The sequence below is a fragment of the Lolium rigidum genome, chromosome 3 (assembly GCF_022539505.1).
Source record: "Lolium rigidum isolate FL_2022 chromosome 3, APGP_CSIRO_Lrig_0.1, whole genome shotgun sequence".
In the NCBI taxonomy this organism is placed as follows: Eukaryota; Viridiplantae; Streptophyta; class Magnoliopsida; order Poales; family Poaceae; genus Lolium; species Lolium rigidum.
Window position 1 is genome coordinate 64816900 of NC_061510.1, and position 25568 is coordinate 64842467.

The 25568-nt window shown below is 41.7% G+C and overlaps 2 protein-coding genes and 1 long non-coding RNA gene across 4 annotated transcripts; all 3 read right to left on the reverse strand.

Moving 5' to 3' along the window:
* Positions 1 to 213: 213 nt before the first annotated feature.
* Positions 214 to 3260, reverse strand: LOC124696485. The gene is made up of 5 exons (XM_047229211.1): positions 3020 to 3260; positions 2793 to 2922; positions 1543 to 2187; positions 1256 to 1439; positions 214 to 853 (listed from the first exon to the last, which is right to left on the reverse strand). Exons 1-5 carry the CDS (start codon positions 3094 to 3096, stop codon positions 825 to 827), a joined length of 1065 nt encoding a protein of 354 aa, XP_047085167.1. The 5' UTR covers positions 3097 to 3260; the 3' UTR covers positions 214 to 824.
* A 6423-nt stretch (positions 3261 to 9683) lies between these two features.
* LOC124701715 lies at positions 9684 to 13290 on the reverse strand. Its single transcript, XR_007002183.1, has 4 exons — positions 12903 to 13290; positions 10976 to 12539; positions 10708 to 10764; positions 9684 to 10041 (listed from the first exon to the last, which is right to left on the reverse strand). It is a non-coding gene; the product is annotated as an uncharacterized LOC124701715 (long non-coding RNA).
* A 111-nt stretch (positions 13291 to 13401) lies between these two features.
* LOC124701714 (F-box/FBD/LRR-repeat protein At4g26340-like) lies at positions 13402 to 19694 on the reverse strand. 2 transcript variants are annotated; one of them, XM_047233808.1, is made up of 6 exons: positions 19518 to 19694; positions 16869 to 16938; positions 16676 to 16767; positions 14232 to 15149; positions 13926 to 14075; positions 13402 to 13773 (listed from the first exon to the last, which is right to left on the reverse strand). In XM_047233808.1, the coding sequence occupies exons 2-6, from the start codon at positions 16885 to 16887 to the stop codon at positions 13495 to 13497; spliced, it is 1458 nt and encodes a 485-aa protein (XP_047089764.1). In that variant the 5' UTR covers positions 16888 to 16938; positions 19518 to 19694; the 3' UTR covers positions 13402 to 13494. The 2 variants fall into 2 exon arrangements, with proteins under 2 accessions (XP_047089764.1, XP_047089765.1); XM_047233809.1 differs by lacking the exon at positions 19518 to 19694 and adding an exon at positions 18938 to 19452.
* Positions 19695 to 25568: the final 5874 nt, after the last annotated feature.

Below are 25568 nucleotides of genomic sequence, written 5' to 3' on the forward strand. Positions count from 1 at the left end.
GTAGCAAGAGATGCTGACTTATGCAATTAACAGGGGCAAACTAATTTCTTAACAACAGCAGAACGGATGAGATGGGCTAAGCAAGAGCTAGATATACCAGTTACAACAGTATAAAATATATGTATGCGTGGTAAGATTTCTCAACTATGCAACGTTGTGAAATCGACAAAAGACTGATAGCACATGGAACAGCTAAATTTCAGGTTCTAAATTAAACAGCCGAACAAAAAGGACGAACGAGCTTCTTGCTCTGTTATCCATGCATTATTACAGTTCAAGAAGATTCCGGTAGAATTATTCTAGCATCTCACATATCACTTAACCGAACGCTACGGTATCAAGAACCAACTGGTTCAGTACAAAACCCACAGAGAAAACTAACATCCCTCTCAATTTCCTAACTAAGCCCCCATAGGCAATTGCGTAATCACAGCCCATGGTCGAATTTCCTGTTGCTAGCTGCACCTTCAATCCGGCATGATCACAGCGCATACCATTACGCAGAGGTCAACTGATACTAGGAACATCATAAAAAAACACCATTAGTGCATATCCCATGGTGAAGCCCAGTTGACCCAAAGACGTAGCGAGGTGAATTGCTCCGATTCAGCCATTCTTCATTCATTCGAACCTGGATTACCAGAAACGGTCTGCCATGTTTTCCATATGTGCACGCCTCAAGCTCCTGTTCACCAAGTCATAATGACATGACATGTATGGTCCCTTCTAAGCTGCTGGTCTGGTGAGCAATATATGGTCCCTTCTAAGTTGCTGGTCTGGTGAGCGGTGAGGCTCTAACCCAATCATCAGCTCATGAATAATTCTCACCATATTGTCTTGAATACACACACAACTGAAAATGAAGTAGAAGAAAACACAACGTATGAGTGTACAATATTGAATATTAAGTGGCAACCCTACTCAAGATTCATCTACTACTGGATCAAGTCATCACAATATGAACTGCAAGTTTCCTACTCATCACAACTCTGGTTGAACACGGAAGAAAAAACTCCATAACCAACCTTGAACAAAGGAAACATTATACTGCTATTGTGATGTGTGGTGGAATGTTGAATAGTAAACAAACTTAGGTTGTAATAGTTAAGTTTCATGATTTTGCATAGCACGCCTATTGCCTAATATATATAGATTTATGCTATAACTGACATTTTTAGCCATTCTTTCTTTTTGCTTGAGTAGACAATAAAACAAACCAAATAAGTAAAAGAACAGACAAAATGAGAGAACTTACATATTATGAGAACAGCAAGTATGAACACAATCAATTGAACAGGACGCCCATATCGAACTTGATACTGTGATCCGCGAAGTTTCCTGCGCAGTGCTCCCAGCCAACCATAAAGTTTCTTATTGCATGTAACCACAATGCTGGTATTTAAGCAACTCTTGCTTCTTTCAGAGTACCCATCTAAGCCCTACAACGAAGAATGGTAACATAAGGATATATAATAAAGCTTCCAGCTGAATCATATTCAAGAAATGGATCATCATTCAAGTAAAAATGTAAGATCCCTTTACCTGATCAAACTGAGAGCTTCTGAGAGGGATTGCCTCTTCAACATCCTGTTTGTCAGCGCGTGCCCACCTGACAGCTCCTTTCTTGTACTTAATTGCAGGATTAGGTTTCAGGGCACTCGTCAATGCACACTTCTTCACAATATTCAGCAATTGTGGGCCATTAGACGATTGTTGAGCAGCGCCCTCTCGTTCATTTGGAAATGACATAGTTGACAATCCAATATCAGCATTGGCACTTACTGACCTTCTGTGCCCACGGTGTGCATCTTCTATTGCTCTCGCTGAGCTTAACTCCGCAGAGCCAGATGAATCATTGGAGCTGTCGGCTGAAATATTTTTTCTCACCCTTGCTGAATTGTTGCCCACTTGAATATCGCCAGCAGATGGGATTGTGACAACTTTATCCCGCTGCTGAAGAGGGCTTGCAAGCAAGAAAGCCGCAAGGTCGTCCCGTTCACTGTCATCCAGCTGAATCCAGCTTAGTCTGCCCTTCCCATCTGCCACATTGGACTCTTTCAAGTTGTTCTCAACCTCTAATATGCGATAGCCGATTGCCGAAACAAAGTTACTATGCCGCGCTCGTGTATCCTTTCCAGCCGAGACAACCTCGTCGTTTGATCTGATTGCACGCTCTAACTCATCAAGCTACAAGCACAAATAACCACATCAGTTAGGTTTCAAGTTGAAGATGGTTCTACCAGCAGTCTATAAGTTTTTGTTCTGAAACTAGAAGTAGCTTATCTTGGGGACAATTTTTCACGGCATACACGAGATGGCCCACAGATGGGTACTAAATCCAACACCCTACTCATATCGTCTTAATCACACTCACATATACACGAATGCAACTCTTAGCAGTATTTCTGTATAATGACTCGTAAGCAGAAAAAATGGATTAAGGTTTATGTTTCAGACCACGTGTAACGAATAAATGGTTTATCAATAGTCAAAGAAATATGCAATGCCAAGCAGTACTCTATTTCATAGTACCACACACACACAAAAAAACTCGTTCCTAAGCAAGGGAACCGTTCTTGCTGTTATCATAGTATACTACATCTAACTATCCATGCAATACACCGATTTAGACAGCATTGGACCAATTCACCCTGATGATAAAACGCTGTACAGAACAGCAAATCCAACACCCCAGAATAAGAGCAATAGAGGTGCTGGAGCAATCCACGGCTGGGGAAAAGACGATACGATACAACAGGAGAGAGAGAGAGACAGAGGAAACACAATTTTACCTGCCACTTGGCGGTGCCGAGCGCGGTGTGCAGCTCGCGGCGCAGCTCGACGGCGCTGACCTCTCCGCCGAGGGCCGCCTCCGGGTCGCCGCTCCTCTCCTGCACCCATATCTTGTACACCGATTCCATCCTGCGGGAATGCGCCCCAACAAAAACGAGATCCATAAGAACCGGAACGGGAACGGAGCGCAGATCAATCAAGGGAAATGAAACGGTAAAGTGCGTACCGGTCGGCGGATTCCTGGACCTCCTCGGCGGCGAGGAAGAATGGGTCTTTCTCCCAGCGGTCGAACGTCGTCGCCATTGGCGATCTTGGGGTCTGGTCGAAACGGGAAACCTCGGATTGCGAGAGAAAACCTTTGCCTGGGATTGGAAAAAGAGAGAGGAAAGTGGGGAAATGGCGAGCCCCTCTTTCTTTTCCTTTGGGTTTGCCTCGGCTTGCCGCTCCTATTTCCCGGTGGTGGCAGCCTGGCCTGGCCGCTATTATTGATTAACTCGGGGAACGGCGCTCGCTGCTCGCGCGCGCGCGCTTGGAAACGCCGCTACGACTAAACTACTTCCTCCTGAAATGAATCTGGTGCGATAGCTTAGGTTACTGCGCGTGTTCCTTCATATACGTCGTCCAATTCGTTTTATTAGCCTGCAGCTTAGCTACATGCTGGCAGGGTTCCTCGGCTCGGCTGGCCATGGCTGGTCTCGTCGCCTGCTCGCCTCACCGACGGAGGCTGGCGCCTGGCTGGTCGCTCGGCTGCACGCCTATTGGCGACTCAGTAGTGCTTACCGTGTCGTCTGCTTAGTATCTCTTGCCCCAGCTAGTCATGCCCAAGATAATCTGAAGTGTACTATTGTACGATGGCTCTCACTTCGTGATACTACCGGGGCATGTACAATTACAATATGAGGTGCTTACGGCATCTCTAACCCAAGTACAAGAGTAAAAACCGGTAAGAAACGCACCTAACCGAAGTACAAAATGGTTAGAAGAGAAAAAAATTAGGAGTTGGAGGAGTAAACTTGGCCGCGGAGGATTATTTTTAGGGAGTCGGGCGTCACTTCAGAGGAAAACTTCCACCTCCATCCTGTCGCTTCCTGCCCTCCGCCGTTCTTGCCGGCCCACCTCCCCGCTCGAAATCAACATGCAGCTCTCGGGTGCACCTTCGACGGCCATCCCCGGCGTCTACGACGCCCCGACGCCGCCGCAATCAAACAACTCCGCAGCGACCGCGAGGAGGAAGAGGGTTGGGGGCCAACGGCGTGGTCCGGCCCTTCCCCACGGTCGTGAAGCACTCCGGCAAGGCCGGTGGCAAGAGTGTGGAGGCTCCAGAGGTGGCGCCTCATCCTCCGCTAGCTCCGGTGGCCGGCCAGCGGCAGAGCAGGCCAACTCAGGCGAAAATGGCGCTCGTCGAAGCGGCGGCAAACAAGAAGAGGAAGAAGGCCGCGACAACGCTTCCGAAGGCTGCACCGACCCCTCCGTCTCGCAAGGCCTCGCCGGCGAACCCTCCCCGAGGCCGGACCGCCCGTTCGACCGTCGTCACCAGGTTTTCGTTGAAACGCCGACAAGGTAAACTTTTTCATTTTTCTCTTCACATCTCATTCGGTGATGGTTGTAGACATGCGGTGGTCTTGTTGTGATGAATCGTAGTGCCGTGCATAGGAGGTGGCCAACTTCATGGTACAATTGGATGGGATCCATGCCGCGCGGGATAGATGATATCCTCTTCGACGTTGAAGAGGTCGAGGCAACCGAGAAAGTGGTGGAGGAGACACAAGGGAGCACAAATAAGCCAATATCCACCAACTATAACCAACAAGAGGACGTTGCATTGTGCTATCCTTGGATTAATGTGTCACTCAACTCATCGGTTGGCACCGACCAATCCAAAGAGAAGTTTTGGGCTCGTATCAAGGAGGAGGTGGTGATGCAATCATGCAAGTGATAGTGGTGGTGATGGTCTTGGCCTAGGAGGAGGTGGATATGTGATCCACAACATATGAGGTGATATGTTGGTGGTTTTTCCGATCGAACAAGGTCAATGAGCTTCATTTTGGGTGACCTTGATGTGATGGAGTCAACTTTTAGTTGAACTATATGCATGTTTTATTTCGCATTGTTTGTATGTTTCAATTGTTTGTATGAACTCTATTTGAGATGTAGGAATGCATATGTGGATTGCTAGAAAGAAATGGGGCAAAAAGAAGTTTTACTCCTCTAAATATAAGGGTTCGGTTAGGAATAAACAAGCTTTAGAGGAGTATTTTTACTCCTCTAAGTTTTACTCATTCGTTTACTCCTCTAAAGTTTTGTACTTCCGTTAGAGATGCCGTTAGAGAAGTGCTTAGAAAAATAAATCGTTTTTTATCTAATTACCGGTGCTTATTTGTACTAGAAAAATGCCTAACTAAGCACATCTCATGTACAAATAAGCACCAATGCTTAACAAAAAGATTATTTATTTTCCTAAACACCCCTCTAATCACCTTCTAGCAATGCATGAGATTGTGCTCTTTAATCGAGTCATGGAGGGCACACGAATCTGTTAGACTTTTTCTCTCTTCCAGGAGGTCAAGAATATTAATAAGGATCTGTTAGACTTTTTCTCTCTGGGGATTTTTTCTAGGTTCTATAAGAAAAACAATAGTTCCCAAAACAATTGATGAAAATTCGAAAAATTTATATGGTTCAACCAAGTGAAACACCAATCGCGGAGGGGCGGCTCAAAGAGGCATACCTCCTTGATGTCATCATTGAAGAGATTAGCTTGTGAGGCATTAGTTGGATTTGTTGCGATTAGATGTGTCACGCGAAAGGTTAAAAGTGCTAGCGACAAGCCACAATTTGCCATCGCCCGGCTAGTGATTCTGGGAGATGCTGAAATCGAAGAAACAACTATAAACGCCTTGAACGATATGCTGCCTGAGATCATGGCACTTATGAGAAACAAATCACTTTATGGAGCTGAAGGTGGCTGGGATCAGGTATTCATTGTCATGCTGTTCTGACTTGGGTCTTTGTGTTCTTCATTACAATAACTGGATGCAAGTGATGTGTGCTCCTCTTAAAGTTCTTCTCTACCTTTAGGTTGAATGTAATATGTGTGTATGTGTTGACCATATCCAGCTCTTGATAAGGTGTGTCAGCTGAGGAAAGACACCTGTATCATCACTTGTTTTACTTAATGTAGTCATATATCTTTTACTAAACATACTGGATAGTTGGATTTGAATTGAAGATTCTACAGTTCTCTTGAAAACGGAAACCAAAATGCTCCAGTCCTGATCAGGGTCTTAGGTGCCAAGTAATGCTAGAAAGTAGATTTAATAACAACATGATTTATGTTTTGATCATTTGGCAAGGGATTCATGTATATGTTGTATTTCTGTCATATTTGCTGGCTATTTAATTTTTTTGCTGGAACCTTTTTCTGTTATTTTCTTTGGTGTAATGTTGTTGCGCCACATGGCTGATATAGTTTCATTTTGCAGGAAGGAATATCTTGGGGCCAAGCTCCTCCGCCTGGTTGTGTTGTTGTGGGCACTTCTGATGTTGATGGTGCTGGTGGCACAGGTGGTTTTGATAGTGTAGGTGGCCAATCAGTTTATGGAGTTGAAGGTTTGGATGAGGTATTTCATTGTATTTGTGATCGCCGTTACACTAACTGGCGGCAAGTGAAATGTGTTCTTCTTTTCAATTTCTTCGCTACCTTTATATTGAAGTAACCTGTGTCTCTGGCTGCAAGTGATGAAGTGTCTCAGATGAGGAAAGAAACCTGTATCATTGCTTGTTTTACTTTACGTAGTTAGATATCATTGACTTAACATATTGTATAGCTAGGACTTGAATTGAAGATTCTACATGGCTGGTTCCACGTTTCACTGTCGAGACTTTGGTGACATGCTAGAATGTTGTAATTCCACCACATGGCTGGTTCCACGTTTCACTGTAATCAGATTTTGCAGTCAGAGCTATCTTTTCGCTATCTCATTGCATTCACTCTTGAATCATTACTGATAAAACCAATATATGCTTAGGTACCAAGTAATGCCAGAAAGTAAATTCAATAACAACATGATCTAGAGATCCATGTATAAGCTGTATTTTTGTCACATTTGTTGGTTATATAATTCTTTTGCTGGAACCTTTTTTCTGTGATTTTCTTCCGTCTGGTGTAATGTTGTTGCGCCATATGACTGACATAGTTCCATTTTGCAGGTGGGGACTGGGGGTCAAGCTCTTCCTCCTGATCCTGCTACTGGTGGACTTGGGGGTGCAGGTGGCGGTGCTGCTAGTGGTGCAAGCACCTGACATGTTTCTCTGAGTGCTCTCCTTGTAACAAGTCTAGCCGTTTCGTAGAATTACGTAGAATGATCCATCCTTATGATCTATCTTGTCTACATGGCTGTACGGTTTCTTACTCATTGTACTCTTATGAGTTTAGGTTTGCCTATGCGTGCTGTTACAAGTATCGAAACATAAGTACTAGAAATGCGTGGACAAGATTCCAACAAAAGTTGGATTGGGCACTTTTGTATAGTACATGTGCTTGTTCTTACTAGTTGCACTCTCATGAATTTAGGTTTGCCTATATGTGCTGTTACAAGTATCGGAACATAATATACTCCGTACTAGAAATGAGTGGACAAGATTCCAACAAATTTTGGATTGGGCACTTCTGTAGAGTATATGTGCTGGTTCGCCTGGAGAGAGTTAGATATTCTATATGCAATTTTGGTACAGTAGATGTCTTAATGCTGAACTCACATTTATGCAAAGTTCGTTTAGTGTAATCTGCTTTTTTGTTTGCTGCTTGTTGCACGTACCTGAATCTGTGATGGGATACTGATGTGCATGCATGCTGGTTGGCATTGCGTGAATTAATGTTATCTTTAAAGTATGTTTGTTTTCTGTTTTTGTTTACTTTTGTCACCATTTTTCAACTGTTATCTTTAAAGTATGTAAGCACAAGGCAACACAAAGTCTAATCCACAACAGGGTCCAAACATGAATCTACAAATCAACAAATCAAAACTTCAGCAAAAAGTATAATCCTGCAAGTAGTATACTCCTTACAGGAACACATAAATACGAGGTAACTTGACAGAATGCTGGCTATGACAACTAATTGGGAACGAGAGGAGTAATACTGCCTACTGCCTGTTACAAAGGCCTACTGCCTGTTACAAAATACTAGGAAGCATTGGCGCGGCGCCACACCATGCCCGTCAAGTGATTTTTATTGACAGAGGGACCCCATATAATGTTATAGCTTAAAGATTTTGTTTACATGGCAAAACAAATTTTGCAGAAATAGAAAAATCAGTTTTTAAAGAAAGAAATATATAAATCAGTTACAAATTAAGTCTTGGTTGTTCCAAATCAAAGTGTCAGAGCAGACTCGCTACCGATCGTTAGTTCTTCCCCACAGTTGCATTATATTAGCTGAATCTATCTTATATATGACGTACACGTGTAGCTCATCATACCCCATGACTCCTCTTATGATTACTTATGATCCTGAGTTCATGAACCCCTGCACAAATTGCATTGTAGCTTGCTTTCGATCTCACATGCCAGATTGTCCTAAGGACAACACATCGGAGGTGCTCATGCGTTAGTAATACAAACATGGAGATTATTTCGCTGGTCCATCTCGGGACATGGGACAGCAACACAACACATGTGCTATATGTTGAAGGTTGAAAACCTGAAACACACAGACATCACACGGGAAAACATGTAAATAAAGGGCGGTGACCTCATCCTTAGCAGCAAAGCAGACACAGCCTCTATTAACCTCACATGCTCCATCAGAGAACTCATAAAATATTAGACAATCCTCATTATAATTTATGATAGTGCACCACCTCTAAACAAATACATAAATGTCGCAAACTACAGTGCACAATATTGCAGAGCATCTAAGAGAACAATGGTGGGTAACCTGAACGATGTTTGGTTCAGGAGATTGTCCATGATTTGTCCATAACGAAAATCAAGTTTTTCTAAACAACAAATAACTTAGGAGCATATTCATAACAGATTGCGAGCAAATGCTCATTGGTTAGTAAATTGAAAACAAAACCATGCTAATTTTTATTGAATTGTCAAAAACTCAAGATTCTATATGTCGGTCAAACAGAAAAATACTTGTCCATTATTAAAAGAAACTAAAAGAAAAATAACATTTAAACCTTAAATTTAGATAGGCTGTGCATCTTAATTTAATTTTGTTTCATTCAAAAGGATAATTATACATATAAACGTGTAGGTTTTCTTTTTTGAACGGCAATCAGTATATACAGAAACAATTCAGAATCTATTTCTGTCATTCATTATCATTGCAAAGAAGATTCAAGGAAAGGAACTACTTAACTACTAACCTGAATGGTAGAACCAATATCTCAACATGTGGTCAATCGGTCGACATTATCATTTGAATACTGAGGCCATGTACAAACAGTTAGAAACGTCAGAATGTGTGATATATAGTCAATGTGAGGATCTACGTCACCTATCTAAAAGGCTTTTATTAGCAACAATGAAATCAGTGAAAATAGAATAGAATATTTCTTTAAGACAACCTAAGGAGTGATACTTCAAATATAAAGTATTACACAATTTTTCATAAAGAATATATGAACAATACATATCAAGAAGATAAGCATGTACAAAAAAAATAACTTGCAAATGTACAGCTATCCGAGTGATGTTGAGGCACCATGGATGTGAATCCAATTACACAGTATCCCTTTAAAATAATGTAATATTGTCCACTATGAAAAATAAATATACAGCATGCCAAATATTAGAGCAGATCACCAACAATGTTTGTCGTTAAATTAGTAGATAAAGGTAGATTTTTGTTACTGAAACGGTTAGGCATAATGCATCAATATTGGAATTGCTCGATACGGAACACCATACATATTTCCAATTATATTGATAAGTGGGTAGTAGAAAATAATCACTAAGCAGTATGAAGAATAAATTACAAAATAAATTGTGACAACTGATAATTAACGGAGACATGAGATATAAATTTATGACAAATATACTTTACACAGTATAGTCATACAGTTCAGCTAAACAAACAGAACACACAAATATTACGCAATGCATAGGTGTTCCAGTGGTTTGTGTAAGTATTCTGGAAGGCAGCTTCCGCGCTTTCTATAAACAGTGCTTCACTACCTTCCAAGTATCACTGGCTTTCTAGCCTTAGTCACGGCGACTGATGCAAGACCGCCACAACTGTAGAAATGTGCAGAAGGAACAAATGAGATAGATTAATATGAATTTATTCATTATAAAACTTTAACTTGCTAGAAAATTATATGCAATGAAAAGTAATATAACTGCTGAAAAGCTTCAGTTGAAGCGTTACTTGGACCAGCACAAGTAACAACGAAAACCTAAGAAGCTGATGGTAGAAATTTCCTGATTCTGAATGGTGAAACCTCATCCCAATATTGTATGTTTAATCAGGACATCAGTAAGTCTGAAACTCCTATGGTCTGAATGTACTTCTACAAAATTAACAACCGAGTTTCCAGTGGGGAGCATTCAATCAGAGTTTTTCTTCAAGCTTTTATGTGAAAATTCTGAGAGCACATGACAGATAAAATTCCAAAAAAATACAGCCTATGTTTAATCTCTTCGCTGTTTGCCTCAATAAGACACGTGCATACTAAAAGTAGATTGCATAGCTTGAATTTCTGGCAATAATCAATGCAACTTCAATCAGGAAACTCTTAAAGTTTATATCTCTGGGACTCCTGTTCAGTAACATTATTAGGTTAGGTAGTTCTGAACTTATAGGTTACAGTTTTGTTCTCACATCTACCATAGTTGGACTACATTATATTCCTTCAGAAAGTACAGGCACTCCCCGAGTTGAAGATGATATGACCAACTTACCAAGCTGTGGCCTTTTTCCAAACATATAATTAATCACCTCGACTTCCATTGCCAACTCTGTTATTAAATATGCAGGTAAGAAACCCATGATATTTAGATTTAACATGGCAGAGCCTTGTTCTAATCATGCAACAGTAGCCTGCTGAAAACTCACTTTTGAGCTTGTTGTGTTTACATTCTACACAGATTTAAAAAAGATCACTGTCATGGAGTGCGAGATGCAAGAAAGAAAGTACCAAAACAACATTTTTATCCGTCCTAGGTAGACCTGATGGAAGCAAGCTCCTCATCACCCATCCGTGGGTGCTGAACACCACAAGGCGCTGCATCTCAATGTTATTCAAAAGGACGTTATCAGTGGAAAAACAAGGAATACACTGATATCAGCTGCAGTTTGTTAACAATCAATTTTCTACAGATAATACAGTGACTTAAGACGGTATATAACAAACTGCAGGATACATGAAAGCTAGGTGCTAGCTTGATTTGATTAACAGCAAATTGTATAGGTAATACACATACATCAAGATAAACCTTTCCATCAAAAAACACGGAAAGTTGTGTATATGCTGGAAGCAAACATTACACCAGTGCAAGTATCTAAACTGAAAGTTGAGAGCACTTTGACATTCCATAGGTTGGCCCCATACACAATAAGACCTATCCATAACACAAAAAAATTTAGTCGCGGTTTAAACATGTCGTATTAAATGAGACCAACAAGATGTGAATGTGCAAGCCAGGAAAACTACTACTCCAGAAATGACTAATGTGTAATGCTAGATATTTTTGTTTAACATTCCTGATTCTTATCCATTCCCAGATTATAATCATTATTTTCCAATTTATTTATTATACTGGCGTCTTGATTCTTGGGAATTGCATGGTGGTACTGTTTGAAGATTTTTCATTCAAAATCGACAAAAACTGAATTACCACGCAACGGTACTATGTAAATAGGCCTTTATATTAACTATAAAGGTATTGTGAAAATGCAGGAAAGAAAGCGATATGCAGGCGATTCGTAGATAACCTTCACGTAATATCTAAACTCATACATCTCTTTAGAAAAGTACCTGAACTTATATATTAACCTTTATGCTATACATCAATTATTACTTTACTTGGAACATTATAATATATAACAATCACACGTCCATATAGGACTCCCAAGAAGTTAACATTGTAATGATAGTATTAAGGACCTTTGACACGACTCGAAGGTGATTTCATTTGTTTTTTATTTCATTATACCAGTTTTCATAAGTCTCAACAATTTGATCATAAAAATCAACCATACAATACATAGATGTACTATTTGCACGTTACCTCAAACATATCTAGATGTTGGAAGTTTGGATTTTGCAACTGCGTATAGGAAAGTAGCATGTTGCAAGCGATGTTGTTGCCCTGGAAGGGATTAGTTCAGCAGATGGCCAATTCCTTCATCGCTGAAGTGAAGCTGCTGCTTCTTGCAGGGTCCATGTATATTGGGCCTGGCAACATGGGAGCAGCCATGGTAGTCTTCCCAACGGCTCAGAAACATAGTAGCAAGAAGACAGGAGAACATAACCCCAACTGGCTTGCCTCCCCTCTCTACAGGTTACAACAGATAATCGATGAACACATGTGACATGTATAAAATCGTTTCTTTCCTTGATTATATTAAACAATAGTGGTCAGACTAAACCGATTAGGTGGTTCTGCGATGAAAATGACAGGTGGAGAATAGGTTCTGAACCACCCGCTTCCAGGTTCCAGCCTCCTAGTGACAGCGGCAGACTGATCTACTTCAAGAATCACCTCAGTTACTCAGTACACCATCTCCTCTCCTGCATCAACAATCATGAGGTTGGTTACAATTCAACGCAGCGTGGTTTGGACATTAAATTGTCAGAGTTATTAGGTCGAAAAAAAAGGATTGGTGAGAGGCTAGATTGAATTGTATCACTTCCCTAAGTCGATTGCAGTGTGCCAGTGTCAAGAAATATCTGCACTTCATAAGGGGACAACAAAAGGACAGCGATGCAAAAGGATGAAAAGTATCGGTCGATGATGATGGACCAGGTGGAGTGACCGCGCGTGGGACTTACGTGGCACGCGTGCTCTCTAGTGGTGTAAGCAGGAGGGCGGAAGCGCATCTACGCCAGACATCAACAACTAAACCGGAGAGAAACAAAGGGCGGAGATCTTACCAGTGCCGACGCTGGCCTTCCTGCGCTCCTTCTTGGCGCTGAAGAGGCTTGCCGGGAGGGGCTTGTCGGCGTCGATCCAGGCCTCGTCTGCTGGCCTTATCGTTGAGACCCAGACTATACAGCGATGAAACCATTGAAGGGGATGGCGGGAAGAAGTAGCTCACCGCCTCACCGGCACGTTGGGGCATGGTGAAGGGCAGGATGCCAGGGCCACATCTTGAGGAAGGATCCAACTCACCTTGTTGTGGGGGTGAATTGGCGGAGAGGAGGAGGACGTGGGGAAAAGAGATGAGGGCAGCCAAGATGGAGACTCAAGAGGACACGATTTTTCTGGATGCAACCGAAAGTGGTGTAAAGTGGGGTCGATGACACAAATACTTATGTGCAATCGAGGGTGACCGGCAACCTAAAGCAAGAATAGAGTGCAGGTAAACCAGGGGCAACCGGTAACCGGGAAATGTGGAGGTGAAAAAAAATACCTAACAGAAACTAATCTATCTGGCCCCTCAAAAAAGGGGCACGCGTTGCCTAATGACTGGAGCGCTGGAGAGGAAATTAAGGCATCTACAGTACCCAAACTACTATGGAATCGCTAAACTGAATGAAAATTATATAGTGTATAATTCAGCACATTGCGCAGGTCCTCTCTGCGAAGAAGCTCTTCTGTGACCATCCAGTGGCATTCATGTGTTGTTTGTACGCTCATGAGCTGGAGTGATTCAGCATTCTTCAGAATATATGTGGCCAGCGCGATCAAGTCCTTGTTGGCTACAAACCCTTGGAATGAAGCAGTCTTGAGGTGATCATGTGGCCATCTAGGAAAGGATGGTATCAAATCTTCGTCATACAGAGGCAACAAAAGTTGATCGATCTGAAATAATGACAACAGCAAAAGTTATCTCTAACTCTCCTAGGGGAAAGAATGGTATAGGCACAAGACAATAAGCATATATACGGAGGAACTACGGATGTGGTTAACAAGACAAATCATAGCAGGGCAATATGCAACACCATAAAACTTACATTTAGCTCAAAATGTTCGAGAAATGGTGCAGCTTGTAGCAAATGAATAAGACGGAGGATATCAAATTTCCAATGGAAATCGAGGTACATGCTCAAGGTCAGATGCCTCAGGTGCATGAATCTGCTCGCACAATTTGGTACCTCCAATGTCTGCTCAAAATCAAAATGAGCATGTGGTTAGTCAAAAAATGAACTGCAATATGAAATCATTGGTTGCAACAAGGCATGCAGCTTGCCAAATTAAAATGCAATACCACCCTACAACGGCAGAAAAGAAAAAAAAAACATTACATCGCTTGGACAAACCTGTATGTCCTCCCAGATATTCAAGGAGACCTTCTGTACACAGGGCAAGGTACTGGGAAGGCCGGTGAACATGTATTGCAGTGTGTCTTTATAACCATTGCCTACTTGGGTCCTTGGTGGGATATACATGTCAGCTGTGACCTCGCTGATTTGAGAATCTTTTCTAATGACTATTTCTCCGACATTGTAACTGTGCGAAATTGTCCTCAGGTTCATGGCCTCAATCTGTAATTTCTCCACCAGGGTACCATCGCCAAGACACAAATGCTCTAGCCTGCTTAGTTCATGGCCAATCCGCAAGGACATGAAAGGTCCGCATGTGTTAAGTGCTAATCGCTCAAGAGCAGGGCATTTGCAAAGCAATGATTCGAGATCAACCTCCGTAACATCCACAAGTTGCAGCTCAAGCATTGTAAGGTTCACAAACCCTCTGAAATCACCCATCGGCTTCAAAGAGAGATTACTTAGTTGAAGATTGCGGAGACGCTTTATTGTGCCGATGTCATCTAGGAGCTGCAAAGGCAAGGCATATTTCTCTGGGACAATCTTGCATTCCAGTGACGGCCCACTCAAATTGATGACAAGCCGTTTCATTCTCATGGAGGCAGCAAGGGTAACCCAGTTATCAATATGATGTGCATCCCTGTCACTGAGTCCGAACTCCAACAGAAACTCATCCACTCCAAAACCCTGGTGTTGTCGCATGACAACATGAACATTCTCGATAAATTTCATCTTGTATTTGTTTTGTTCCTCCTCGCTAACATAGTTAACCTTCCCAGTGATGCCAAGCATTGTTTCGGAGTTTAGTGTTAACCTGGGGTAGCTTGCCCATCCTTGTCTCCATTTACTCGACAGTACACTAGTTCTTGCGGCATCCTTCATTGGCAAAAATGAGACCACCATCGCCACTAATTCCTGAAATTTGGTTATTTTATAACAACAAATCAGTTGATATTATGATAGAAAAATTTAAAGCAATAAGACTAAGCATTCCAAAATTAAGAGTTTAAAGCAAAAAAAAAAAAATAGACCACTGCAAGAAAATTATTTTCTCCTTCCCATGTCCATGCTAGTAGATTCAGATTCGCATCAAACTGACATAGACTCTTTGCTTGGCTCACGCTTCAGGATATTTGCTGGACTACTAAGAGACTGTTGATCACCACCTTCTGTGCTGTCTTGAGATGGGCCACAAGCTCCTCTTTTGTTCTAAAGCAGAGGAGGAAAAGATCACTTTTAAAGAGAAAAGATCAAGATGGTAGACTAGGGTCGATGTTGTCCAAAATCTTCACATCCCTCTGCTACCAGATGTTTCCAAGTGACAACAATGAAGGTGACCATAAGGAAAGGTTAACTGAAACTCGATCCAGCCTGAAGAAACAGATTAACCACCACTGGATTAGTGAAAAGGACCATAGCAAACTCGATCCAGCCTGAAGAAACAGATTAACCACCGTTGGATACTGAGAAGAACCATACCAATGGTAGCCCGACAAACTGGGCTGAAATTGCAACTCCAGAATAGAAGATCGGAAGTGTTAAGCTCATCAGAGTTGCATAGTATGCAGTTCGTCGAATTAATCTGCATGTTATGCCTTTGGAGTATGCCTTTTGGGTTAAGCCTATCATCCAAAAGGAGCCAACCAAATGCATTAAGCTGGGCTGTGTATTTAGATTTAAAAATCAGAGATGAGTGGGTTGGACTTTTAACGTGGTGAGGGAAATTTTGTAGATTTTGGTGGCAGAGAAATAGGGGCCCCGTCAGTAGTCCAGAAATCAATGCCTGCATTGTTTGGATGCTGCTGACGAAGCAGCTGTCTGAGCTCATGGAACTCATAATAGAACCTGAGACAGGAAGGTGGTAGAGGTCCAAGGGCTGGTGAATTTGATTCCCACATTCGTCCATCTGTTGTCGCCCCAGAAGAGCAATCAGACAGAAAGCTAATTGTCTGAATCTGCCGCACGGCTTGAAGACGCCGCACCACCAGAAGGAACCCAAAAGGTGGAGGCACCGTGAAAGTATAGTAACTCCAGACAAGATGAACCCACGGGTTGTCATGTTTGTTGAAGGATTTGTGCAGATATTTGAGAAGATCATCGTTCTGAACCGACAAGACAAACCATCAACCATCTAGCGCCACCATCTACTGGTAGAATATTACCTCGTATGGCAGGTTCCGTATCAGATCTTAGTGCTATAATTCTGACGCTCTTTCAGAGCAGCATGCGAACAGAGCACAGGAAATGCTATAACTCTAATAATCTTCACCAGTGCATAACAACAGCAATTTAATTTAGTCTAATCAGTTGTTGCAGGCATATTCTTCATTCCCCTTACTAAATAAGTTATAGTAATCGGGGATATACCTTGTTCTCTTTCAGAGCAGCATGTGTGCAGAGCATTTGAAATGTTATAATTCTACAATAAACTGTGTGTGCACCTGAGGTAGGTGGTCAATCTGGACCTTGGCCTTCTGCTTCCTCTTGAAAACACTCGGGCAGCGGCGCCGCCGCCTACTGCAAATCTTCCGACCTGTAGATGCAAAGGGTACCCAAAATCAGGTGGTCAGATAGCAACAGAGCAAAGGAAATGAGATCGTGCCTTGAATTGATTTGAAGTTCTTCAGTACTTACGGAAGAAGAATGACGACATATCTGCAATGATTTATCTGACGGATGGGGGTGGATGCAAATAAACTGATACCTATAGATACAAATACTCATTAACCCAGTGTAAAAAAATTACTTTGCAGAACAAAAAAACATCAATCACTGAAGTGTATATTGCTACCAGAGAGCAGATCACATGTAATGGAAGGAACTCGGCCGTTTTCATTAGCTGCAAACGGTTATCAAACTACATATCCACCGGTTATTTTGGTTGAAACACTAACATGACATCACAGGAATTAATACTCTTTCCACCAAGAGAACTCAACCTCACTCACAATCATGTGCAGGGATTTGTCACCAACACTGCCAATAGATATGCCTAGTTACCTATGCAGCATTATATCGCAATCTTATCCTTTTATTGTTTTAAATTTTCAATCACTTAAAAATTATTCCAACTCAACCAAGTACAATGACCCTACAAAGTTCAACATCAACATAACCACGCAAGGAAAAATACCAACAGGAAAAATGATCCTACAAAAGAATAGCAACATTCTGCCATTTACTCCTATGTGTACGGAGCATCACAAAGTTAATACCAGAGTCCACGGCCACCTGTGATAAGTTTTCTTCTATCCAACTATTTTGCATGCTAAGCACTAACCTATAGCTTAACTTTTTGATCTATAAAAGCTATAAATACTCCTCCATGTACATATACAAAGCCACTAATCTTGTCGAGATGTTCTGAAACATAGAGGCTGGGAGGGTAGTGGTAATTTATTATTCTGTAGTGAGAATGGAAGTATAGATCATCTCTTTATACAGTGTCCTATGGCTCAATATGCGTGGAGTGTTGTTCAATGTGCCTTCGATATTAAGACAAATTTTACTTCAGTTTCAGACATAACTGATTGGGTGTTTAAATTCCCAACTAGTATGAGCAAATTAGTATCAGTAGTGGTTACAGCAGTTATTTGGGCTTAGAAACGCAGCTTGTTTCGATAATGTGTTTCCTTATGATCCCACTAGTGTAATTGCTTAAACTGCTCACTTGATTGAACTGATGGACTAATCTTCAGATACGAGGTTGACAAGGCTTGCAACACAGAGGGGCAGGAATGCTACCGCTAGTTGCAGCTGAAATCTTCAGTAGAAAGAAAGGAAGAAAGGATGGGCACCCATGGTTTTGAGACTTGCAGGTTGAGAAGAAAACGTATAAAGAAGGAAAAGACAGTAGAGGTAGAAGCAACAGAAAGGGAATAATGAAAAGAGTAATAAGGAGCTGATGTTTTTCTGTTTGGTGTCTTGATGTTTTAGGTTTTGGTTTCGGTGTTTTGTTTCAAGATATGGAGTTTGTATTGCTAGCTCGCTATCTGGGTAGTTGGTAATCTGTGGAGTTGTATGGTTGGCGATGTTGGACTCCTGGAACAATGGAGACCTGGGCACACCTTGTTTATCTGGTTTCATTTTTAATGAAATCGGGGGCTTTGCCCCTCAATTCAAAAAAAAAAGACCCAATTAAGTTTGACCAGTTTATCAGCATCTACAATACCGGGTATTGTAGATGTTGATATCATTTTCATAAACTTGTTCAAACTTAAACAGGTTTGACTTAGGACAACTGAACAAGGTTAAGTGTCCTTGTACATTTAGATAGAGGGAGTAACAACTAATTTCACTAGTCCTTAATCCTTATTAACCATATAAATAACTACTTCTGTTTTGGAGATGAATCTAATAACTACTCTACATGAGCATCTGCATAATAAGGAAGTCATACCCCCTGACCCTCATAACCATACGAAGTACTATAAGCAACCATCGATATCTGGAAACCGTTGAACAACCATGGACAAATTCCTGCCAATTAAACTCCTTAGTAACCAACCGAACTCACAACCTTCTCACAAGTTCACCGCAATTTTAATAGCCTACTGACATAAAAAAGACGACTTTTTTAATAGGCTATGAGACAGAACATTGTGAAGGAAGTCTATCTCTGGGAATTCATATTCAATTTGCAAACAGAGGACCAGATCTAGGCATTCATAATCAATTACCCTCACGTCGAAATTCGGCCTCACCTTCTCTTTAGATGTAGTACCAGAGGGTGAACTTGTGAAGGAAGTCGGCGAGGTGAACCTCCGGGCGGCCGCGGCTTAGTGGCAGCAAATGGGAGGGGGGCGGCGTCGCTTGCTGCCACAAGGAGCGTCGCCGCTACCTCTCACTATTCGGCGCCGTACTCTTGCGCTTGCTGCTACGGGCGCCGTTGCCCTCTTATTAGGCGGTAGTACCAGTGCTAATCGATGTCAGGTAGTATTGCTTGATTTGGCAAGACAGAAGGCAGAGAGGGCGTCGGACGGGGAGACAACTTCGTACACGACTATGCCACACCTGACACGCCAGAATACCGCCGAGGATGGTTCGGTTTTGGCAGCAGCAGAGTAATATGCGGATCCGGGCGGTAATGAAATTTAAGCGAGATGCAGCACAGCAAGGGAATGAGAGACCGGAGGAGTTGCGATGGAATTGTTGTGGCGGCGGCGAAGCCGTGTTCGGGGCCTCAGCTGCGGCTTTGGATTATGCGGTGAAGAATCAGATGGGTGTAAACAGATAACGAGAGTTGTGAGAACCTTTGTTTTGCGGGTAATTTGTGAGACAAACCTTGAATTTTGCAGCTCCTCTTCCCTGCTTCTTCTTCCCTTCCGTGCACGGTGCCGCTACTGCCGCCGCTCCTCTTCCATGCCACTGCTGCTCCTCTGCTTCAGTTCCTGCAGCCGCCGCCTGCTGCTCGCCTCCCTCGGCCGCCTGCTAGCCTCTTCCGCTTCCGCCGCCGGTCAGCCTCCCTCCGCTGCCTTCTTCGGATTTTGGTGCGGCGCCAGCTCAGATCGAGAAACGCGAGGGGACTGAGCTTCAGTGACGTATTGGTCGTAAGTCACCGTGAGACTTAGGCTACTCATAGTGAAGAGTAACATAAGGTGATAGTCATGCATAAGTTACTAGTCTATGTTACTATCTTCATAGTGGAAAGTAACTTAGAGGTAGTATCATGCAAAGTCTCATTTATTAATTTGTAGACTCATTTTGTCTTGGGGTGTGTGATGTTACGGTAACATAGCTAGTTACCACCTCCCTCTCTTTCTTCATTTATTGTTATGCCATGTCACCAAAATACATTGGAGTGTGTGATATTACTAGCTAAGTTACTCCCACTATGAGCAGTCTTAGGGCGCGTTTGGTTCACGTTCCTGGGCAGCTAGGTCCCGAAACAAGTCACTGTGAGACTTAGGGTGCGTTTGGTTCACGTTTCTGCGCAGCCAGGTCCTGAAACAATGCACGTTTTTAGCTTAGTAGAGTTTGATCCGTTGGAAATGGTGCAAAAAACGTAGTTTTCACTTCATTTGCTCAGGACGCACATAAATTAGACTTTATTGCTGAGTTAGTAAGAATGTGTGAGCATCAAGATCTCCCTATGATGGTAGGTGTTGATTTAACATTATTAGAAAAAAAAAGAATAAGGATAATTTCAATGTAAGACGGCCTTTTATTTTCAACACAATAATCCAAACACTCAACTTAAGGGAAATTGCCCTTTCGGGGAGACAATATACATGGGCTAGTCGACGAGATAATCCCACGTATGAAAAGTTGGGTAGAATTTGGCTACGGTGGATTGGAACAAAAAAATACATTAGTCTCTGTGAGAGCCTTACCAAGGACAGGTTCTGGTTCTGATCATACACATCTCCTTATTGATTCAAACATTAAGTCACATAATGGAAACCATCCAAGATTCTCTTTTGAATTATTTAGGTTCAGATAAGAGGGTTTCTATGAGATGGTAGCAAAAGAATAGAATTATGTTAATACAGGTCGAAATCCTATTGAGCGATGGCAAAATAAGATTCGACATCTAAGAAGATTTTTTAAAGGATGGGCTAAAAGTATGAGCGGCAACTATAAAAAAGAAAAAGAGAGATTAATAGCTATTATTGATGAACTAGATCTAAAAGCGGAGAATATACCTCTAAATCAGGCTAAAAGGCTATCTCTAAAAGAAGCTAATGAGAAAATATCTAAGTTGAGGAGGGATGAAGAGACCAAATGGGCTCAACGAGCTAAAGTAACAAATATTCAAGAAGGGAGGAGTAATACTAGATACTTTCATTTGGTTGCTAATGGAAAAAATGAAGAAGAAAATTCACCAACTTGAGCAAGAGGAAGGATCAAGGAACAATTACTGGTGATGAAAATTTAAAGGTGTATATTTTGGAATTTTATAAAAAAATTATTTGGTGATCCTATTCAATCTAATGTTCATCTAAATGAAAATAAAAATCAAGACATTCCGCAGTTATCAATTGAGGAAAATACTCTTCTTACTTCTCCTTTCACTAAGAAGGAGGTGCATGAAGCTATTTCTCAAATGAAGCATAACAAGACCCCTGGTGCCGATGGGTTTCCAGCCGAATTTTATCAAAAAAATTGGGAAGTAATTAAGAAGGATCTAATGGCGCTTTTTAGTGAGTTACATAATGGGAATTTGTCCCTATATAAACTAAACTATGGCATCATTACTTTACTACCCAAAAAAGATAATGCGGTTCAAATCCGACGAATATAGGCTGATTTGTTTGCTAAATGTGAGTTTTAAAGTGTTTACTAAAGTGGGAACTAATAGAGTCACGGAGATTGCTTCCAAGGTGATTAAACCCACTCAAACGGCTTTTATGCCAGGTAGACATATTTTGGAAGGGGTGGTGATTTTGCATGAGACTATTCATGAGATCCATTCAAAGAAAATGGATGGGGTGCTTTTAAAAAAAAGATTTTGAAAAGGCTTATAATAAGGTTAAATTGTCATTTATATAATAAACTTTGAGAATGAAAGGTTTTGCGCCTGAATGGTGTCGTTTCATTAAAGATTTTGTCCAAGATGGAAGCGTCGCGGTCAAGGTAAATGATGATATCGGACACTATTTTCAAACTAGGAAGGGTTTGAGACAGGGCGATCCTCCTTCACCCATCCTTTTTAACATTGGTGTAGACATGTTGGCTATTTTGATCGAGTGGGCTAAGGCGGACGGCCAAGTTGGGAGCCTAATCCCTCATCTTGTTGAGGGGGGTATTTCAATTTTACAGTATGCGGATGATACGATTTTGTTTATGGAACACGATATACAAAAGGGTTTGAATATGAAATTAATTATGTGCATCTTTGAACAGTTGTCGGGATTGAAAATTAACTTTCATAAGAGCGAATTATTTTGTTTCGGAAAAGCAAAGGAAGAGGAACAACAATATAAACAGATTTTTTGTTGTGAAGTGGGATCCTTGCCGTTTAGATATCTTGGAGTTCCTATTCATTACAAAATACTTAGAAATTCAGATTGGTCCCGGTAGAAACTCGATTTGAGGGCAAATTGGGATGCTGGAAAGGCAAACTATTATCCTATGGGGATAGACTTGTCTTGATCAATTTTGTTTTGACAAGTTTGCCAATGTTTATGTTATCTTTCCTGCAAATTCTGAAAGGGGTTCTGAAGAGACTTGATTTTTATAGATCGAGATTTTTCTGACAAGGAGATGAAGAAAAAAATATAGACTAACTAGGTGAAATATAATATGTAGGCCAAAAGATCAAGGAGGTCTCGGTATTGAAGTGCTTGATTTAAAAAATAAAAGCCTTCTTAGTAAATGGCTTTTTAAATTGTTGAATGATGAAGGGGTATGGCAGGAGTTATTACAAAGTAAGTACCTATCACAAAAAATATTATCTCAAGTTCAAGCGAAACCATCTGATTCACCTTTTTGGAAGGGGCTTATGCATGTGGAGGATGTTTTCTTTGCACGAGGCCATTTTAAGGTGGGTGATGGTGCAACTACTAGATTTTGGGAGGATGTTTGGTTGGGTGATAAGACGTTAGCGCAACAATATCCATCTTTATATCATATTGTGCAACATAGAAATGTAATGGTTGCGGATACAATATCTCTTTTTTTACGTCAAAAGAGATTTCATTCATGCATGAGCTGGTTACAATCGTTCAACACAAAGGGACTGATCTGATTAGGAACAAAGTTAAACCAGATGCCAACAGTTTCCTGGACTCTACATCATTTAGCAAACTCATGCGCTACAGAATTACACTCTCTTTTCACTTGAGACAAGGTAAAAAGGAAAGATGATTCACTAATACTGGCAATCTCCCTGTAAACGGCACAAAGAATAGACAAGTTTTGAGCTGGACCATTCACTGTTGCATAAACAGCAGCACAGTCTGTCTCCACCACCTCTGGACTGAAACCATGTTGCACACAGAGACGAAGCCGATGGAGAAGAGCCAGAGCTTCTGTTTCCTCCCCGTCAGCACATTTATTCAGTTTTTGCGCCATAGAGCATAAGACAGTACCCAAGTGATCTCTAATCACCACTCCCATGAAGCCATCATTCGACTCCTTGATGAAAGAAGCATCGACATTCATCTTTAGTCTCCCGACTTCTGGCGGCGACCAACAAGAAAAGTGGCCCTCATTCCGATGCACGTGATCCTGCAAAGCACAAGAAGCTTGCAAACCTTTTCCTTTACTAGACTCTCCGGAGCCAACACAATTTAGGGTGTCCAAATAGTTTTGAAGGAAAATGGTTGAAGCTTCTACTGTACACTTACCATCTTCATGAATGATATTGTTACGAAGGTGCCATGCTCTCCATAGAAGCATCAGGATGCCTCTAAACATATAATTTAGGCGATCATTGACTGGAAATAAGTGGACAACATGGCTGCATTTATGTAGAAGACTCATAAATGTTAATCTTCATGATGAGTCTCATAAGTTTATTTGGAATCTTACAACCTCAGGATCATTTACGGTAAAATCTATGTATGAGGACTTGATGAATGGTCATACGTCTTTCTTGCGGAAGTATCTATGGAAGTTAAAAATCCCCCTCAAGATAATTTTTTATGTGGTTTCTTAATAACAAGGTGTTATTAACTAAAGATAATCTGGCGAAAAGGAAGTGGAAGGGGTGTACAAAGTGTTGTTTTTGTGGTGCACAAGAATCCATTGAACACCTCTTTCTAGCTTGCCCTTTTGTAAAACTAGTTTGGCGCATGGTATATTTTGCCTTTAATCTCCCACCCCGACTAATATTACCAATTTGTTTTGCAATTGGTTGAATGGTGTTGACAAAAAAGCCAAAGAACGTATACGCATTGGTGTGTCGGCCTTGTGCTGGTCAATATGGAGATGTAGAAATAATATTGTGTTTAACAAAATAAATTCTTCTAATATTTTGCAGGTTATTCATATGGTTGTGCACTGGGTGCAACAATGGGCGCTACTACTTTCCCAGGACCAGCGAGTGTTTATGGATACTGGATGCACCCATATCCAGACGGTCGCTCAGGATATCTTGTTCCAGGCTGGTTGGTGTCACACTAGTCGACTACAGGATGCTTAGTTGGCTTAGTTTCCAAGCGTTGATGTTTCGATGGTTGATTTTTGTTTTAACCATGAGTGATCCATGAATTCAATTTGTATTAAATATTACTACTGGATGATGAAGTTTTAATAAATATCGTGTGCATCATCACGATGCAGAGGCTGGGGTCATATCCGCTTTTCGAAAGAAAAAAATTGGTATCTTGGGTTGAAAGAAATTTTGGGCTGGATATTTAGTTGTGGCTGCGTCCTGCATGCATGTGAGGCTGCATGTGAGGGCCCAACAACCTGGCACTGAAAATCAAGGGAATCTTCACGCATTTTCGTTTGCAACGGGCATGGGTCCGTCAAATCCTGTGGTGACTTCCTAAGGTAAAAATGTGAAGTAAGGATTTTCCATATATATGAAACTAAAATGAACCCTCCTCGGCTAAGGTTGAATCAAATATAGAAGAAGCGGAAGCAGGAAGCTGAAGGATATCCGTAGCGAATGAGGAATAGGACATGCATGTGAGCTAGCGAAAAGGGAATAGCACATTCTCTAGGGTTCGTATCAAGCGCTAGCAAATGGATATTTCTCGGGTCAATCGAATCCGTATCCTCGAGCGAAAGGTCTGTCCTCTAATGAGGAGCTCCTTGCTTTTTTTTTGATCTGTGAATCCAAAGCTTTGGGAGAAGAGGGGATCTGTACCTTCATCTGAAAACTATTCGCCGGTTGTCCGCATTCCTATCCTCGAGCGAAAGGTGTTCCCACGCAATCGCTATCGCTGAAACTACCGATTCGAGCGTAGCTGTGGAGCCTAGCCGAGGCTCTTTTTTACTGCTTTAAGATCCGTGTTGTGCAGACAGTTTTGGACCCTGTTGAATGTACTAGGATGTCGCCTAGAGGGGGGTGATACGTCTCCAACGTATCGATAATTTCTTATGTTCCATGCTTGTTTTATGATGATACACACATGTTTTATACATACTTTATGTCATATTTATGCATTTTCCGGCACTAACCTATTAACGAGATGCCGAAGTGCCGGTTCTCGTTTTCGCTGTTTTTGGTTTCAGAAATCCTAGTAAGGAAATATTCTCGAAATTGGACGAAATCAACGCCCAGGATCTTAGAATCCCACGAAGCTTCCAGAACACCCAAGAGCCACCAGAGGAGGGCCCTGTGGGCCCCAGATGACAGGCCGGCGCGGCCAGGGGGTGGCCCGCGTCCCCCTAGTGTGTCACCGCCTCGTCGCCCTTCCGACTCCGCCTCTTCGCCTATTT

Excerpts from the sequence above, each read along its gene's own strand:
- LOC124696485 (XM_047229211.1), bottom strand. The coding sequence starts at position 3,096 with ATGGCGACGACGTTCGACCGCTGGGAGAAAGACCCATTCTTCCTCGCC. Across the intron at positions 2,923-3,019 it reads GTCCAGGAATCCGCCGACCG|GATGGAATCGGTGTACAAGA; the intron begins GTACGCACTTTA and ends GCATTCCCGCAG. Across the intron at positions 1,440-1,542 it reads GAAGCTCTCAGTTTGATCAG|GGCTTAGATGGGTACTCTGA; the intron begins GTAAAGGGATCT and ends TCTTCGTTGTAG.
- LOC124701714 (XM_047233808.1), bottom strand. Across the intron at positions 14,076-14,231 it reads ATATCTGGGAGGACATACAG|ACATTGGAGGTACCAAATTG; the intron begins GTTTGTCCAAGC and ends GATTTTGAGCAG. Across the intron at positions 13,774-13,925 it reads TCGAACATTTTGAGCTAAAT|ATCGATCAACTTTTGTTGCC; the intron begins GTAAGTTTTATG and ends TCATTATTTCAG.